This window comes from Myotis myotis, unplaced genomic scaffold (genome assembly GCF_014108235.1).
Source record: "Myotis myotis isolate mMyoMyo1 unplaced genomic scaffold, mMyoMyo1.p scaffold_m19_p_8, whole genome shotgun sequence".
Classification (NCBI taxonomy): domain Eukaryota; kingdom Metazoa; phylum Chordata; class Mammalia; order Chiroptera; family Vespertilionidae; genus Myotis; species Myotis myotis.
Genome location: NW_023416390.1, coordinates 93898580 through 93917697, shown reverse-complemented (window position 1 = coordinate 93917697; position 19118 = coordinate 93898580). Strand labels below are relative to the sequence as shown.

At 43.3% G+C, this 19118-nt stretch overlaps 1 protein-coding gene across 11 annotated transcripts in view; it reads right to left on the bottom strand.

Moving 5' to 3' along the window:
• UGGT1 (UDP-glucose glycoprotein glucosyltransferase 1) overlaps nt 1–19118 on the bottom strand; it is a 190335-nt gene that overhangs the window by 91970 nt on the left and 79247 nt on the right. For 10 of the 11 annotated variants that reach the window (XM_036318740.1, XM_036318734.1, XM_036318739.1 and 7 more), the window contains 2 exons: nt 4758–4922; nt 808–928 (listed from right to left, as the gene is read on the bottom strand). In XM_036318740.1, coding sequence (XP_036174633.1) covers nt 808–928; nt 4758–4922 — 286 coding nt within the window. The remainder of the gene's footprint in view (nt 1–807; nt 929–4757; nt 4923–19118) is intronic. The other variant, XM_036318738.1, reaches the window with a different exon arrangement.

Below are 19118 nucleotides of genomic sequence, written 5' to 3'. Positions count from 1 at the left end.
ACTCATCAACTGAGGAATAATAAGCAACACGTGAGCTACTTATACTATGGATATTAATCAGCCATAAAAAGGAATGAAGTACTACTGACATATGCTACAACATGGATGAACCTGAAAAACATTGGAAGTCAGTCACAAAAACGTCACATTATATGAATATCCAGAATAGAAACATACATAGAAACAGAAACTAGATTAGTGGTTGCTGGAGGATAAAAGAAAAAAATGGAAAGTGACTATTAATGGGCACATCAATTCTTTTGGGAGTGATAATGTTCTAAAATTAGATAGTGGTAATGATCACACAACTTTGAAAATATACTAAAATTTGTACAATTTGAAATTGTGCACTTTCAAGGATTTAGTTTTATGGCATGACACTATTTCTCAATGAAGCTTTATTTTTTAGAAAGGCATTATGTTCTCAAAGAAAAGCTACCTAAAATATCTGTTGACATTATTGCTGATTCTAGAATAATGATGAAGAAAAGATAGTGCTTGAGAGTTTTATAACTAAGAAAGTGAATGATACAGGTCCCTTTTATCACCTAAGCTTGTTTAGTTGGTAAAAGGCACTGAATATTTTCCAAAGTTTACAAGGATTTATCCAGGAAGAATTTCTCTCCTTTTGGAAGACACTTTTGTAAATTTAGAAGCTTGTATTATAAATTCAAGGTGCAATGAATTTAAACATAAAATTGTGTCACAATCTTGGGTCATCTTCTGAACACTGACATCTCATAAATGCAAAGATTCTGAAAAACTAATCAAAAACAGCCCGAAAGTAGTTCCTGAAATGCTTCTTACTGGTTGCTGTTAAATCCAGGTATTCTCGCTCAGCTGTCAAAATCCTAGAATTGATTCGTGGAACAACATTCGGCTGATTCATAATATACTCTACCACATCCTGATCATGAGACAATTCACCCTAAAGAAAAAAAGAAAAACAGGGTATGGGTGGAATGAGCGTTAAAACACATCTGATCAAAATAATTTATTAGAAACTAATAAATCATTAACTTTATATTATCTTCTTATGTACCAGTAATTGCTAAAAACAGGCGCTATCACATCACAGGTCCCTGTTATTGCCGAGCATAGCTTGGTGTATTATGCACAGTATAATGTTAACTCCTTCAACAATGTGAGGCAGATATTACTGATGTCCCTTTTAAAGATGAGGCACCTATGGCACAGAAGGTTAAATAGCTAACTCATGATCACAGAGCTAATGAGAAGTGAATATAAAATGCAAATCCAGGTTTATTTTATCTCTCCACATACCACTGTGCTTCCCCAGAAATAGGCAAGTTCCTCAAATTAGTTAAGAGTTAATGTCACCAGTTCCCAACTCATAAGCTGTATTTTACAACGTTACATGTATCACACCACAACACGGTCACAAGCTGCAACAAAACCAAAGGAGAAAGGAGAACTGAGGTAGAAAACGTACCCTTGGGAACCAGGAGAAAGTGGCATTGATTTCAAATGCAGATTTTGGACAAAGTCAGTCCTTTACCAAAAATTATACTGAAGACACTTTTCCTACGATACCACCAGAGTTAGAAGAAACTATTAGAGATGAAAAAATAAGGAGACTTAAGCAGATGCCGAGAGAGAAAGAAGCAGCCCTTGAAGAAATGTGTAAGAAGATGCACCAAAAATAATAAAATGTTGCCATACTTTAAAATATAAATAAAATAAAATAAAGCGTCAATACAAGCATGCCCTGGCCAGTTATTCAGTGGTTAGAGCATTGGCCTACACACCAAAGAGTCATGGGTTTGATTCCTAGTCAAGGGCATGTACCTGATCGTGGGTTCGATCCCCGCCCCTGGTCAGGGCGTGTGCAGGAGGTAACCACAAACAATGTTGTGTGTCTCTCTCACATGGGTGTTTTTCTCTGTCTCTCCCTTTCCCTTCTACTCTCTCTAAAAATCAATGAAAAAAATATCCTCAGGTGAGGATTAACAACAACAACAAAAGTTAACACAAGCAGAAAAACATTCTGAGATCTGCTCATTGTTGGTTTCTCTTAAAGAAGAAAGCCATATAAATTCTCTCAAGCAATTAATATACTTTGTAATAAAAACTGCCCCAAGCCTTTTCACTTTCAGGCATCCAAGTAACCACATATTTCCAGAATCACAATTACAGTGGGGAGAAGAAAAATAATTTATTTTTCTTCCCTTTTACGCTTCTCATGTTATAGAAATACCTGTACAGCTGATCCTTGAAAAATACTATTTGAAGTACACGGGTCTGCAAGGGTCCACTGATAACACAGATTTTTTTTCAATAAATGTTGTAAATGTATTTTCTCTTCCTTATGATTTTCTTAACATTTTTTCTCTAGTTTACTTCATTATAAGAATACAGTATATAATATATAACATACAAAATGTGTGTTTATCAACTTTTTATGTTAACAGTAAGGCTTCCGGTCACCAACAATAGGCTTAGTAGGTAAATTTTAGGGAGTCAAAAGTTATATGCAAATTTTTAACTGCAGGGGCATTGGCACCCTAACCCCTAAATTGTTCAAGGATTAACTGTAGCTTATTGTTAAAAAACAAACAAACGGAAGTTGAGAAAGAAATGTAATGTACTTCAAATGGGAAAAACTCCAAGTCCCACACCTACACCTAATGATGAAATGTCACAGGTGGAAGGGGGTCCTGAAAGGTCCTAAAACCAACTAAAGAGAGGATCCTGAAAACAGGGAGAGAACAACTCATCACATAGACCCAGTCCTGAGTCTGACTCACAGCTGATTTCTCAAGAGAAATCAGAGATCAAAAGGCAATGGAATTACATATTCAAAGTGCTGAAAAGAAAAGGCAGTCAACCAAGAATTCCATATTCAAGTAAATTATCACTTTTAAATGAAGGGCAAATAAACACATTCCCAGATAAAGAAAAACAAAGAGGATTTTTCACTGGGAGACCTAACTGAAAATGGATCCAAAAATTAAATGTTAAGAGAAAAACTATAAAATGCTCAGGAGGAAAGAAACATAGGTATAAATCTTTGTGACCTAGAATTAAACAATAGTTTATTATATATGATTCAAATAGCATGAGCAACAAAAGAAAAAATAGTAAATTGGACTTAATCAAAATTAAAAACATTTGAGCTTTAAAGGATACCACCCAATAGTGAAAAGGCAAATCAGCCCTGGACAATTTGCTCAGTGGTTAGAGCGCCAGCCCACAGACTGAAGGGCTGTGGGTTCGATTTTAGGCAAGGACACGTACCTCAGTTACAGGCTCAATTCCCAGCCTTGGTTGTGACACGTTTGGGAGGCAACCAATCTATATGTCTCTCTCACATTGACATTTCTTTCTCTGTGTCTCTCTCAGTCCCTGCTACTCTCTAAAAATCAATGGGAAAGAAAAATATCCTTGGGTGAAGATTAACAAACAAAACAATAAAAGAAAAGGCAAATCATAAAATGGAGAAAATGTGTGAAAATAATACATATAAGTGATTAGTATCCAGAATACATAAAAAAATTCTTACAACTCAAAAATAACAAAACAACCCAATTAAACATGGGCAAATAATCTGAATAGACATTTCTGCAAAGAAAATATAGGCTACACTTAAAGAGACGGATAATACCAAGTGTTGGCTACAATGTGGAGAAAGTCAAACCTGGATACACAGCTTACACGAATGTTCATGCAGCTGCTTTGGAACATAATCTGTTAAAATAGCAGGCAATCCCACTACTAGATCTATGCCCAGGACAGCGTGTATACAGCTGTTCACAGCAGCACTATCCATAGCAGCCAAAGTGGAAACAGCCCAAGTACCATCAGCTGCTGAGGAGATAAATGTGCTGCATCCACCTAAGGAACTACATTTGTCCACGGAAGAGAATGAGACACTAACACAGACTCTAACAAGGATAAACCTGAAAGCATTATGCTAAGTGAAAGAAATCAGGCACAAAAGACCACATATTGTATGAATCCATTTAAATCCAATGTCTGAAAGAGGCAAATCCACCGAGAAACAGATTCATGGTTGGCAGGGGCCGGATAAGGGAAATGGAGAGTAACTGCTACTGGGTGTTGGTATATGTTAGGGGTGATGATAATGTTCTGAAACTAGACAGAGGTAATAGTTTCGTAACTGTGTTTACTCTAAAAACCAATGAACAGTCCACTTTAAAAGGTTGAGTTTTATGGCATATGAGTTATATTTCAACAATAACTATATATGTGAAATATTTTAACTTTTTTTAGGTCAAAATTCCTTACAAGTAGAACAAATATCTCCCAGAATGACTATCTTAAGAATTTTTAAAATAAAATTTAATCCTGAAACGAATAAAATTAGCTATTATAAAAACAATGTATGGAAAGTCTCATGAATATTTCATTACAGCTTGGCCAGTGTGGCTAAATGGTTGAGCGTCAACCCACACACCAAAAGGCTGCAGGTTCGGTTCTTGGTCAGGGCACAGGCCTGGGTTGCCAGCTTGATCACACGGAGGAGGTGTGCAGGAGGCAGCAGATCAATGATTCTCATTGATATTTCTATCTCTCTCTCCCTACCCCCTCCACTCTCTCTGAAATCAATAAAAACATATTTTTAAAAAATATTTTCATTATTGCAGAACTTGCTAGAAATCTGCAAATCACGTACAGTAGTGTATAGAAAATAGTGATACTTAAAGTAGTTTACTGCCTACGACAAAAATGAAAGCAACCATTCTCTTTCAAAACCAGCCTGCAGGTCAGCTCACCAAGTACACTGCGCGCTGGAAGAAGCTGGTGGTCTCCAGGATCTTGTGCATGGTGATGGTTTCCAGCTCATCAGGGTCCAGCTGTGCCTTTTCCAAGGGCATCCCATTGAACAGAACGACAGGCAGCAGACCAACCCCAGTCTGCTCGTAGTAGCCTCTTGCTTCCTAAAACACAAGGGACCACAAACAGCGTATTTTTGTCCTTCATAAGACAAATGGAACAAAGAATATTTTTCATACATGCAAATTCTACCCAAAAAACTCAACAGAAATATTGTCACCAAGAAGTAACTACAGAAATTTCATTTTAAAAAAAATCACAGGTGATATCATAGTTAATATCCTACTGGGTAAATCTGAGATTAAATTACAGATACTTTATAAAAACACAAAACCTTGTAAATTAGGAAGTAGTATGGGGCTAGGGGTAATTTTAAGTAGATCAAGCTACCAAAACTATACAACAGATCTTTTGGCAATGATGGAGATATTCTATTTTTGCTCTTCAATGCAGCAGCCACTAACCACACCACTTGAAAGCTAGAGGCTACTATAATGGGCAACACAACAACAGACTGACATAAATTATTAGTGTTCTTGGACATATAGTCTAAGAAGAAATATTTACACCCAATTCTATGTGAAAAAGGGTCCATGTCACTAAAAAAGAAATTACACATGTAGAAAACTACACAAAGTTGATGTGAAAACAGTGTTCAAAAATTGCTCTACAACCTTCTGGCCCTTTAAATACAGTTCCTCATGTTGTGGCCCAACCATAACATTATTTTCGTTGCTACTTCATAACTGTAATGTTGCTACTGTTATGAATCGTCATGTAAATATCTGATATGCAGGATGGTCCTAGGTGACCCCTGTGAAAGGGTTGTTCGGCCGCCACAGGGGCCACACCCACAGGCTGAGAACCGCTGCTCTACACTATACTGAGCTCAAGCTTTGTCCTCTCCAGGACAAAAGAGTTTTCTTGGCGGGGAAATGTCAGGCTGACAAACTGGCAGCTATAAACGGCAGATAAATATATTTTTTCCTGACTGCCATTTTTCCCTGTCAAAATAGGTACATTCCCCAGATAACCACCACAGACCCCAGAATTAAAACTTCCTTATGAAATATAACTGATATTTTTCTGAAAACAGAACTTTTTCACCTGCAAACCGTTTCAGTGGTTGCCAACCTTTCGGACCTCGTGGACCACCAGTCGTCCGTGGACCACCGGTTGGCAACTGCTGGTCAGAGAGCACAGAGATTGGGTAACTAGCACAAGCATCAGCCAGGGACTGCTTAGTTTCCACCCAGATCGGCCAAAGTAGTACCTGACCGCGAGACCTCTGTGAGGACTGGAGATGGCTCAGGACAAAAGGCCTTTTCTCCACAGCAATGTTCAAAACTGTAAGCATGTAAATTCTGTTCTGTGATAGCTCAGCTTTTTCAAAGATGTCTATAAAAACTCAATTTTAATATACTTTGAGCTTTGAAAATGATTTCCCTAACAAAACAAAACCCACATTTTAAATCTAAGTGACAATGAAAAGTAAGTTAAGTAATGTCGGTGGTCTTTGGGAATGACGACAAAGTGAAAGGCAGGAGTGGGAAGAAGACGTTTTGACTATATAGCTTCCATCTTTACAACTTATAAAGGGTTTACCACACCAAGTAACAAAATGCAGCCCAATTACCAAAGAGCCACGTTTAAAAATTACATGTGAGAATTTCTATCAACTGATCACCAAAAATGTTAATTATAAATAATGTTAAAACATTAATCACTGGAAAAGTCTTATGAATGAGCCACTTACAAGTGACAACTAAGATTAATAAAGACCCAGAATTGCCGAAACTGGTTTGGCTCAGTGGATAGAGCGTCGGCCTGTGGACTGAAAGGTCCCAGGTTCGATTCCGGTCAAGGGCATGTGCCTGGGTTGCGGGCACATCCCCAGTGGGAGATGTGCAGGAGGCAGCTGATCGATGTTTCTCTCTCATCGATGTTTCTAACTCTCTATCTCTCTCCCTTCCTCTCTGTAAAAAATCAATAAAATATATATTTAAAAAAATAAAAATAAAAATAAAGACCCAGAATTAATATGCCAAATGCAAAATGTTTGCATGTGTAAGTTAGAACTTTTTTATCTACCATTATCTTACTGGCTTTGAAAGATACACACCTATCAGATGATAGTCTCTTCAGTTTAAAAGTTCTACTTTAATTGTACTGCCCAATTTTAGAAATAATTGCTTCCTTCCAGTATCAGAGATAGAATATTCCACAGCTTCAGATTTATAACAAAAGTTAGATATTTATAAGTATAAAAACATTTGCTGAATGCACTCATTCCTCCTTTTCAAAAGAATCTATTTTCTTGGGCTTTTTTTGTGTGAGGGTACAGCTCCCACAAGTTTAAAAATCTTACTAAATCATTAGATTCTTAGAACCTATAGGAATCTCACAACATCCTTCTCTTAAGAGTATACCCAGCCTCCTCCCACTCCCAGGCATGCAGCTCACGATTTAGTGCTCTGGGTTAGTGAGACTCTCACTGGACATCCATATCAATATTACTTTATTCAAAAACCATAAAAGGTAAGTGACTCAAATAGTTAGAGAATGAAGTAGTATATACAAGTAATATGATCTCTTATATATGGGAAGAGCTACTAATCAGTACCGATGAGGAAAATGGTCAAGTCTGGAAATTCCTGAGGAGCTAGGTCTGATACACCCATTTGATTCTTTAGCAAAACAAAGATTTAAACACATAAAAGACAACATGTAAAAATACCCTTTCCCCAAACTTGTCTACTGCATACTTTTCAAGCAAATACTTTTGTTTTTAAATATATTTTATTGATTTTTTTACAGAGAGGAAGGGAGAGAGATAGAGAGTTAGAAACATCGATGAGAGAGAAACATCGATCAGCTGCCTCCTGCGCATCTCCCACTGGGGATGTGCCCGCAACCCAGGTACATGCCCTTGACCGGAATCGAACCTGGGACCTTTCAGTCCGCAGGCCGACGCTCTATCCACTGAGCCAAACCGGTTTCGGCCAAGCAAATACTTTTGATATAACAATCACCCACAATAAAAAGGCAACATGAATTTTTTCAATAGAATAAATTAGAATTAAACATTTTCTAAACGTGAAATAGATAAAATTCCATTCACTCCCTCAAATCTTTGGTATTCCCAAAGTGGTCTTTCTTGTATTTCATCTGTTCTTTTTCTACAGCCTACTATTCTTGCTGTTTGAAAACATGAAAAGAAAGTACTAGGCCCAGGCAGTGTGGCTTAGTTGGTTCAATCCTGTGCACCAAAGGCTGCTGGACTGATTCTGTCAGGGCACCTACCCGGGTTTCAGGTTCGATTCCTGGGTCAGGTCACATATGGGAGGCAACCAATCGATGTTTCTCTCTCACATCGATGTTTATGTTTCCCTTTCTCTCTCTCTCTCCCCCCCCCTTCTTCTCCCTCTCCCATTCTCTAAAAATAGTATATGTATATGTATATGTATATGTATATGTATATGTATATGTATAATATGTATACGTATATTTAAAATAGGTTGCTGGTTCAATTCCTGGTCAGGGCACATGCCTGGGTTACAGGCTTGATCCCCAGTAGCGGGGGGTGCAGGAGGCAGCCAATTGATGCTGCTCTCTCTTTGATGTTTCTCTCTCTCCTCCCTTCCTCTAAAAATTTTTGATAAAAACATATTAAAATTTTAATTAAAAAATCACTGGGTGTCCATATCAATATTACCTTATTCAAAAAAATCATAAAAGGTAAGTGACTGAGCAGAATGCTGCAATATCATAATGGATCCATCTCCAGTGTAAACTGAAGAGATCTCATGCCCAGCTTCAGCTCCATACCCACCTTGATATATCACAGCACAAGGAGACCTCACACTAGGGCAGGATGACATCAGCATCACGGCTGAAGGAGACGCCCCTCCCACCAAAATATGGCATCCACCGCGGACTCAAGTGCCCTTGTGAGGGGCTGGTTATCCGGCACCATCTGCCCCGTGGCCCGGGCAGAGTCCGCCCCCTGGTGCATCAGGGGATGGGCACAGAGACTCCAGCCCCACCCCCTGGTGCATCAGGGGACGGGCACAGAGACTCCAACCCTGCCCCCTGGTGCATCAGGGGATGGGCACAGAGACTCCAACCCTGCCCCCTGGTGCATCAGGGGATGGGCACAGAGACTACAGCCCTGCCTATGGACCTGCTTGGTCCATGAACTGGCTCTAGAGCCTCTTGGACACAGCCTGGGAACCCCTGGAAAAAATGTCTTACAAAATCATCCATGGACAAGAGAGCCTTTGTGGAAGTCCAGGCTTCTAGCAGAGAAGCTCCAGTACACCACTGGAGAAAAGAACTACAAGTTTGGACATAGTAAACAGGGAAAGAGCAAGTCTGTCTTTACACTACCACCCCTCCCGAAGGCAGTGCAAGCTCATGGCCTAGAGGTATCCTGGTGCCTATGACTTCTCCTGCAGGGGAAAGTGAGAGCAAGTGAGCATGCCCCTGGCTTCCCCACTATCTAGGACGCTGCCACAGGGGCTCATTTCTCTCTCATCCATCCTAAAGCACTGACTTGGGAGCTGCATGCCTGGGAGTGGGGGAGGCTGGGAACACAGACGCTGCTCTCAGAGGCGTCTAATGGAGGCAGATCATACTGCTTTCATCAAGATGTACAGCCACGAGCCACCCAGACACCTCCTCCACGGATTTCCCCAAAGGGCTCACGGGTACCAGTGCTCACCCGTCACACTCCCACCCTGTGGTGGCTCCCTGTGTACACTCCTGACAGTGGCAGCAGACAGAGTTTTGCCAGATGGCCAGTGAGCACGTACAGAAAGTCAGCCCAAATCTGTGGGCCAGAAAGAGCCAAAAAACTTGAGCTTTAGGGCCATCTTGGGGAAAACAAAAGGGGGGCAGGTCAGTGTCCAATACTGGGCATTGTAGAATCAAGAGAGTCTATACAAGCTTCTGAATTCTGTCCCACAGAGAACAAAGAGCATGGAGCAGGTGTATCCACAGACAGTCAGAATGCCTCAGAATTCCTAGCAGCCTGAAGAAAGGTATTTCTCACCCAAAGGCAGTTACAAAAGATTCGAGAAAGTGACTGCTACTTCAAATGCAAAGAAAGCAATGCAAAACTGCAAGAAACATGAAAAATAAAGAAAGTATTACATCACCAAAGAATCACAATCATCTTCTACTAGCTGATCCCAAAGACACGGAGACCTGTGATTTACCCAATGAAGAAATCTAAAATAGCTATTTTAGGGAAATGCAATAAGCTACAAAAGAAAAAAAAAAAAAAAGGAAAGAGAATTCAACAAAATCAGGAAAACAATACCTAAACAAAATGAAAAGTTTAACAAAAACAGAGAAATCATAATAAAAGAACCAAGCAGAAATTCTAGAGCTAAGAAATCAATGAATGAAATGAAAACAGCCTTAACATCAAATCAATCAATCAGAAGAAATAAATCTTTGAGTTAGAAGAGAGGAACTTTGAAATTATACAGCCAGAGGAGAACAAAGAAAAACGCGTGAAAGAAAGAAATGGTATATGGTTAAATCACTGGAGTCCCAGGAGACGAGACGGAGAAGAGGCAGAAAGCTTATTTTAAGAAATGGCTGAGAACGTTCCAATCTGGGGAGAGATTCTGATGTCCAAGGTCATGAAGTCATCAAACCAAAGGAGATCCTGAGCAACAGACATGACCATGAAACTGTCGAAAGTCAAAGTCAAAGAGAGAATATTAAAAGCAGAAGAGAGAAGAACCTTGCTGCTTTAAAGGAAGGCTGTCAGCAGATTTCTCAGCAGAAACTCGTAGGCAAGGAGAACGACCTGGTGTGTTCAAAGTGCTGAAAGAAAAAACTGCCCACCGAAAATACTCTCCTGGGCAAAGGCAGCCTTTGGAAATGAAGTAAAGACTTTCCCAGACAAACAAAAGTTAGGAGTTCATCACTACTAAACCTGCCCTACAAAAAATGCCAAAAGGAGTTCTTTAAGCTGAAGTGAAAGGATTCTAATCATTAATATAAAAACATACAACACACTGGTAAGGGTAAGTATACAGTCAAATTCAGAATATTCTAATATTGTAATGTGGTGGTTTGTTGAACACTTAACACTAGTATTTAGGGACAAGACTATTAAAAATAACCATACCTGTAATTTGTTCATGAATACACACTATGAAGAGGTAAGCTGTGACATCAAAAACATGGAGTAAAAGGGTAGAGTTCTGTATGTGATAAAAGTTTTTACCAATGTAAAGCAGACTATAAAAGATGTTATACGTAATCCTCACAGTAAGCGCAAAGCCAGAATCTACAGATTCACAAAAGGTAAAGGAACCAAAGCACACCACAGAAAATCATCACTTCACCAAAGAAGACAGAAAGAAAGGGACAAAGGAACTACAAAACAGCCATAAAATAACTAATAAGACGGCATTAATACATCCCTTACATAACAATAATTACTCTAAATGTAACTGTATTAAATACTCCAAACAAAAGGCAAAGAATGACAAGAAGGATAAAAAAGAACAACAACAAAGCCCAAAGTTGGCAGAAATAAAGATCAGAAAATCATCAGGAAATAAAGATCACAGAAAAAAATAAAATACACAGAGACCAGAAAAACAACAAAAAAGAGCAACAAAACTAGGAACTGGTTTTTTGAAAAGATAAACAAAATTGACAAACCTTTAGCTAGATTTAACTAACAAAAAAACCCTCAAATAATAACATAAAAAAATGAAAGAAAAGACATATAACTAATACCACAGAAACACAAAAGATCGTAAGAGACTACTATAAAAAATTTATAGACCAACAAATTGGAAAACCTAGAAGACATGGAGAAATTCCTAGAAACATACAACTTACCAAGATTGAATCATGAAGAAATAGAAAATCTGAATAGACCAATGAGTAAGGAGTCTGAATCAGTAATCAAAGACGCCCCAACAAAGAAAAGGACTACATGGTTTCCCTGGAGAATTCTACCAAACATTTAAAGAAGAATTAGAACTAATCTTTATCAAACTCATCCCAAAAACTGAAAAATAAACATTCCCAAAAACAATTTACGAGACCAGCATTACCAGGTACCAAAGACAGATAAGGATACTAAAGAAAATGACAAGTTGATGAACATAGATGCAAACATTCTCAACAAAATATTAGCAAACCATACTCGAAAGCACATTAGAAGGATCACACATTATGATCAAGTGGAATTTAATCCTAGGATGCAAGGATGATTCAACATGTGCAAATCAATAAATGTGATATACCACATTAATAGAATGAAAAATAAAAATCATATGATCATCTCAATAGATACAGAAAAAAGCATTTGACAAAAAAAAAAAAAATGAAAAACTGAGCACAGAAGGAACCTATCCAACATAATAAAGGCTATATGTAATAGGCCCACAGGTAACATCATTCTCACAGGTAAAAGACTAAAAGCTTTTCCTCTAAGATCAAGAAGAACTCAAAACTCCTACTCTCACCATTCCTATTCAACATAGTGCTAGAAGTCCTAGCAAAAGCAATCAGGTAAGAAAAAGAAAGAAAAGGCATCCATACTGGAAAGAAAGAAGTAAAACTACTTTTGTTTGCAGGTGATATGATCTTATATGTAGAATATCCTAAAGACTCCACCAAAAAACTATTAGGAATAATCAACAAATTCAATAAACTTGCAGCAAACAAATCAAAATTCAGAAATCATTTTCCTTTCCATACACCAACAACAAACTATCTGGGGGCTGGGAGGAACCCACTCATAATAACATGAAAAACAATAAGATACTTAGGAATAAATTTGACCAAGAGGGTAAAAATTTCTTCACTGAAAACTATAAGACTTTGATGAAGAAAAATGAAAATCTCTCTCTCCCTCCCTCTCTCTCTCTCTCTCTCTCTCTCTCTCTCTCTCTCTCTCTCTCTCTCACACACACACACACACACACACACAGATATCCCATCCCATGTACATGATCCCATGTCCATCTTACCCAAAGCCATCTATAGATTCAATGCAATCCCTGTAAAAATTCCAATGGCACATTTCACAGAAATAAAGAAAAAACATTCCTAAAATTGGTATGGAACTAAAAAAGATCCCAAATAGCCAGGGCAATCCTGAGAAAGAACAAAGCTGGAGACATCACACTTCCTGATTTCAAACTATCCTATCTAATAAAAGAGAAACATGGTAATTAGCGTACAACCGCTACCCTTCCCATTGGCTAATCAGGGCAATATGCAAATTAACTGCCAGCCAAGATGGCGGCCGGCAGCCAGGCAGCTTGAAACTAACATGAGGCTTGCTTGCTTCAGTGATGGAGGACTCCAACATTCCTTGCCTGCCGCTGCAGGCCTCTGAGCTGCAACTCTATGTAACAAATATAGAAGCTAAACAAAACCCCAGAAACCTCCTTTAGTCCGCTGGGCTTCAGCCAGCAGGATCGCAACATTGTAAGCAAAGGCCAGAAACCTACTTTCAGCAGCGGAGGCCTAAGAGCTGGAGCCAAGCCTCAGAGCTAAAGCTGGCCCAGAATTAAAAAAAAAAAAGAAAAAAAGGAACGGTTGGGAGCTTCAGTCACCCCCAGCCTGAAAACAGCCTTCAGCCCCTCACCCAGACTGGCCAGGCACCCCAGTGGGGACCCCCACCCTGATCCAGGACACCCTTCAGGGCAAACCAGCCGGCACCCACCCGTGCACCAGGCCTCTATCCTATATAGTAAAACGGTAATATGCCTCCCAGTACTGGGATCAGCATGACAGGGGGCAGCACCCAAACCCCCTGATCGCCCTGTGGCTCTGTGTGTGACAGGGGGCGGGGCCACAACCTCCCTATCGGCCCTGCTCTGTTCCTGACAGGGGAAGGCGCCCCAACCCCCTGATCGGCCCTGCTCTGTGCCCCATAGGGTGGAGCTCCCCAACCCGCTGATCGCCCTGCGGCTCTGTGTGACAGGGTGCGGCGCCCCAACCCCCCTCCCCCGCCATGGGCCCTGCTCTGTGTGTGACGGGGTGGAGCCATAACCTCCCCATCGGCCCTGCCCTGAGTGTGAGAGTGGCGGTGCCTCAACCCCCTGATCAGCCCTGCTCTGTGTGTGACAGGGGGTGGTGCCCCGACTCCCCTATCGGCCCTACTCTGTGAGTGACAGGGGGGAGCTCCTCAACCCCCTGATGGGCCCTGCTCTGTGCGTGACAGGGGGGAGCTCCTCAACCCCCTGATGGGCCCTGCTCTGTGCATGACGGGGTGGCACCGCAACCTCCCCATCAACCCTGCCTTGAGTGTGACAGGGGGCGGTGCCCCAACCCCCCAATCGGCCCTACCCTGAGCGTGACTGAGGGTGGCATCCCAACCTCCCAATCCGCCCTGCTCTGTGCATGACAGGGGAAGGCGTCCCAACTCCCCAATCGGCCCTGCTCTGAGCCTGACCAGGGGCTGCACCTAGGGATTAGGCCTCCCCTCTGCCACCAGGAGCAGGCCTAAGCCAGCAGGTCGTTACCTCCCAAGGGGTCCCAGACTGCGAGATGGCACAGGCCGGGCTGAGGGACCACCCCCCCCCGAGTGCACAAATTTTTGTGCACTGGGCCTCTAGTCCTATCTAATAAAAGAGAAACATGCAAATTGACCATAACCCCGACACCCTTCCCACTGGCTAACCCCCGAACGCCTCCCATTGGCTAATCAGCAGGATATGCAAATTAACTGCCAACCAAGATGGCGGCCGGCAGCCAGGCAGCTTGCTCGCTCCAGTGACGGAGGAAGCCAACGTTCCCGGCCTGCGGCAGCCCAACTCTGAGCTCTGTTTGCAACAATGTTGCAATTATAGAAGCTAAAGAAACCCCAGATTCCTGCTTTGAGCTGGCAGCAGGCTCAGAGCTTAGAGCGCCAGTGATGGCAACAGAGTTTCAATTACAGAAACTAAACAAAGCCTAGATAACCTGCTTTCAGCAGCCGAGGCCTCAAGCTGGAGCCGGCCTCAGAGCTAAAGCCGGCTCTCAGCTCCAGTGACAGCCGTAGAAGGTAAATAAATCCCAGAATAAAAAAAAAGAAAAAAAAGAAAAAAGGATGGGTTGGGAGCTTCAGTTACCCGCCAGCCTGAAAACGGCCCTCAGCCCCTCATCCAGACTGGCCAGGCACACCAGTGGGGACCCCCACACTAAAGGGGGTCCGGGCAGCCTAAAAACAGCCATCAGGACCTCACCCAGACTGGCCAGGCCCCCCAGTGGGGACCCCCACCCTAAAGGCGGTGCAGGTAGCCTAAAAACAGCCATCAGCCACTCACCCAGACTGGCCAGGCACCCCAGTGGGGACCCCCACCTTAAAGGGGGTGTGGCCATCCTGAAAACAGCCCTCAGCCTCTCACCCAGACTGGCGAGGCACCCCAGTGGGGACCGCCCCCAGAAGCCCCAGCAGCCGGTCTTGCCTTGCGGCCTGGAAACTGCCCATCAGCGGGTCTGCGCTGCAAGGCAAGGCCCGCTCCCAGCAGCGGGTCTTGCCTTGGGGCCTGGGAACCGCCCATCAGCGGGTCCAGGCTGCAAAGCAAGGCCTTCCCCCAGAAGCCCCAGCTACTTTAAAAATGGAAGGATCTCCTTTTGAACCAATCTGTTTAGATTCATGATTAGTAAAACAGTATGGAACTAATGAAATACAGTGATAGGAATTAGGAAGTGTGACACTGATGGTTCTGGGCATGTGAAGGGTATACATGGCCTTCCCTTCAGTTCTGCTGGAGAGATGAGCTCTGAGGGCCGGAGCTGCTCCATGCCCAGAGGAGGTGGGTGTGGTCAGTGGCTCTGTTTCAGAACTTCTTGCCAAGCAGAGACCTTGCCCGACCCACAGGAACCTTTTTACTCCAGAAAACAGAAACAGCCAGTTCCCAATGGGCATGGGGAAACCAGTGTCCCCTCCTGTGCACAGTGTCCTGATGGGGTGATGGGGAGGTGGGCGAGGGGAGCAATGCAGAGTTGTTAGGCAGCTGGAGTGGGAGTGGAAAGGCCATGAAATGTCCACAGTCCTGGCTGTGCCCATGGCCTGGGCGGCTCCTCCAGGCCCTGGCTGAGGGATTAGGGCTGATTCTCTCGGGAAGGGAATATTCCATGGGTGGGAGATTTGCAGGCTCAGGGTGGGCCGTGTGTTAGTTTGGGGCAAATCCCTCAGCATTCCTGCTGCCAAGCCCTCAAAGGAATGAGGCAGAGGCACCCCTCACCCCCAAGACCCCTTCGTGGACATTTTAGCATCTACATGATTTTTAATCCCTTCAGGGAGACTTTCTATCTTGCCGTCCCATCCCACCCCACTGTTGCTGTTTGTCTGCCAGCTGGGTTGAGCATCAAGGGGAAAGGGGGTTAATACTCACTGAAAGACTACTGATCCTACCGGGAAACCAACCTATTTACTGTACTGTTGTAAATATCGTACCCTTTATATCCTGTATATTGGCTTCTTTTAAATAAATTGAAATGTCTTAGAAAAAAGAAAAGAAAAAAAGGCAAGGCAGGGAGGGACCCAGAAGACCCAGAAGCCGCCTGATATGGTAGTAGCTCTATCAATAAGCACTCTGAAAGTCAGTGGCATAAATGCACCAATTAAAGGACAGATTATGAGGGTGAATCAAAAACAAAACCCACTTTAAATATAAAGACACATATAGATTAAAAGTAAATGAACCAAGCTGCAGCCTGTTTTGCTCAGTGGATAGAGCATTAGCCCGTGGACTGAAGGGTCCGAGGTTCGATTCCAGTCAAGGGCATGTACCTCAGTTGCTGGCTTGATCCCCAGTCCCTATCAGAGCATGTACAGGAGGCAACCAACCAATGTGTCTCCCTTTCCCTTCACTCTCTCTAAAATTCAATGGAAAAATATCCTTGGGTGAAGATTAACAAAAACAAAATGAATGGATTAAGTAACATTAAAGAGATTATAAGAAAAATATATTCCAAATTCTGTTAGTTGTATAATGGTTGTGTTTAAATTATTAACACCTAAGAAATTGGGTGAAGTGTATATATAATATGCTGTAGTATTTTATAGTTTATTTAGATGTATATTATTTCAAATTAAAATATTTAAAAATTTAAAAATTAATAAAATATTAATTGAAATGTATCTGCATCACATGAAAAATCTCCTAACTGCTTCTAGCATAATTTATTAAATTGCGCTTAAATTTACAAGGGTTCAATTAAAAAAACCTTAATTCTAAATGATATAATACAAAATATATAATAGTGCAGTTATAAGCACTTATCTGAAAATACAAATTTAAAGAAGTGAATATAAAGAAGGGATCAGCCAAAGAAAATATATGCACAACCCATGGACACAGACAACAATATGGTGATGGCCAGAGAGAAGTGGGGGGCAAGAGCTGGGTAGAGGGGGCAAAAGGGGGGAAATAGGGACATCCTATATCCTATCTAATAAAAGGGAAACATGGTAATTAGCCGTACATCCGCTACCCTTCCCATTGGATAATCAGGGTGATATGCAAATTAACTGCCAGCCAAGATGGCGGTTAACCACCAACAAAGATGGCGGTTAATTTGCATATGTAGCCGCAATGCTGGGAGGTGAAAGGGGAAGGACTGAAGAATGGTGATCGGCAACCCAGGCGGCAGGCGAGAGCTGGGGGGTGGGCAAAGGCCGCCTTCAGCCGGTGATCGCCATCGGAAAGCCAGTTGGGGTTGCCGGCTGGCCTGCGTGGAGCGATTGCCATGGTGATTGAAGGGCGGAAGGGCCTGCGCCCGCAATCGGAGGGCGGGAGGGCCCGGGAGCAGGCCAGGCGGCAACCCCGACCCCCCAGAAGCCGCCTGCCCTTGCCCGTGTGCAGCCACAGAAACCGCCTGCCCGCGCCTGTGTGCGGCAGCAGAGGCCGACAACCTGAGCTCGTGTGCAGCCTCTGAAGCCGCCTGCCCACAGCATGTGCAGCCACAGAAGCCGCCTGCTCACACCTGTGTACAGCAACAAAAGCCGCCTGCCACCTCCTGTGACCTGATCCCGTCCCGGGTTGCAGGCCCGTGCCCGTGTGCGGCTGAAGAAGCCACCAGCCCGCGCCCGTGTGCGGCTGCACAAGCCACCAGCCCGTGTCTGTGTGTAGCCGCAGAAGCCGCCTGCCTGCCGCATCCCACTATTATCCACTGAGTTATGAAGCCAGAGAGCAAGGAGAACTTCCACCCCTGAATCAAAGTGGGGAGCGGAGGACACGGCCTCCCCTCCTAAAGTTGCCAAAGGACAGGATCTAACCTAAGCCACATCCTCTGAGACAGCCGGGCAGGCACCACTGACCCTCTCTGCAGGCCGGGTCCCCCTCCCTCTTCCCCTGTCCCTGCACAGCTCCCATAGCTCCCCACTGGCTGAGTCAGGCACAACAGGTTTGCAGCCACAGGGGCGATTTAGCAGCTAATGAAAAATGAGAGAACAAACAAATGAAGCAGCTACTGCAGTGGGGAAAAGGCATTCATCAAATTCGTTGTCTCTGAGAAACTGAGGCAGCCAGCACAGGCCCCTGCACAGGATGAGGCTTCTGCTTCTAAAGAAACATCCTGGGGTTAGAGGTGAGGGGGTGCTGCCTTTCCCATCTCAGAGCTCGAGGAGGAGTCTGTGCTCCCCCTCCTGGTATTCTTAACACCCAGAGACCCCTCCCCAGTCCAGGCAGGAATGTTCCACGCTGACCGCCTCCAGAAAGAGAACAAAGAGGCACTTCTTGACTTCAAGCCTCTAAGCCAGTGGTTCTCAACCTTGGCTGCACATTAGAATCACCTGGGAATCTTTTTAAAATCCTGATTTCTGGGCCTCATCCTCTGGAAATTCTGTTTCTTTGTTATGGGGTAGAGCCACAACATTAGTAACAAAGAAACAGAATGTCTGGAGGATGAGGCCCAGAAATCAGGATTTTGAAAAGATTCCCAGGTGATTCCAATGTGCAGCCAAGGTTGAGAACCACTGCTCTAAACAGACTTGACCACTGCGGGCAAAGACCTGCAGCTGAGAGGGGGCAGGTTCTGGGTGTCGCGGTCCAGAGCGTGGAAGACCTCCTAGGGGAGCAGGGGATCTGGAAGCCTGTGTGCTGGGTCAGAGACACGCCTGCCTCCCACCCTCCCCTGCCCTGCACATAGACGTGCCTGGAAGGGGGTGAGGAGGAGAAGGAGAACTAGAGGGAAGGAACACTGCGTGTTTGTTGGCGGCCACGTAGAAAGGACTGTGACCCGCCCCTCCCACTGCGTCACTCCCTAAGGCAGCAGGAGACGGAGGGTCTGAGAGCAGCCACACAGCTTTGTGGCCGTGACCA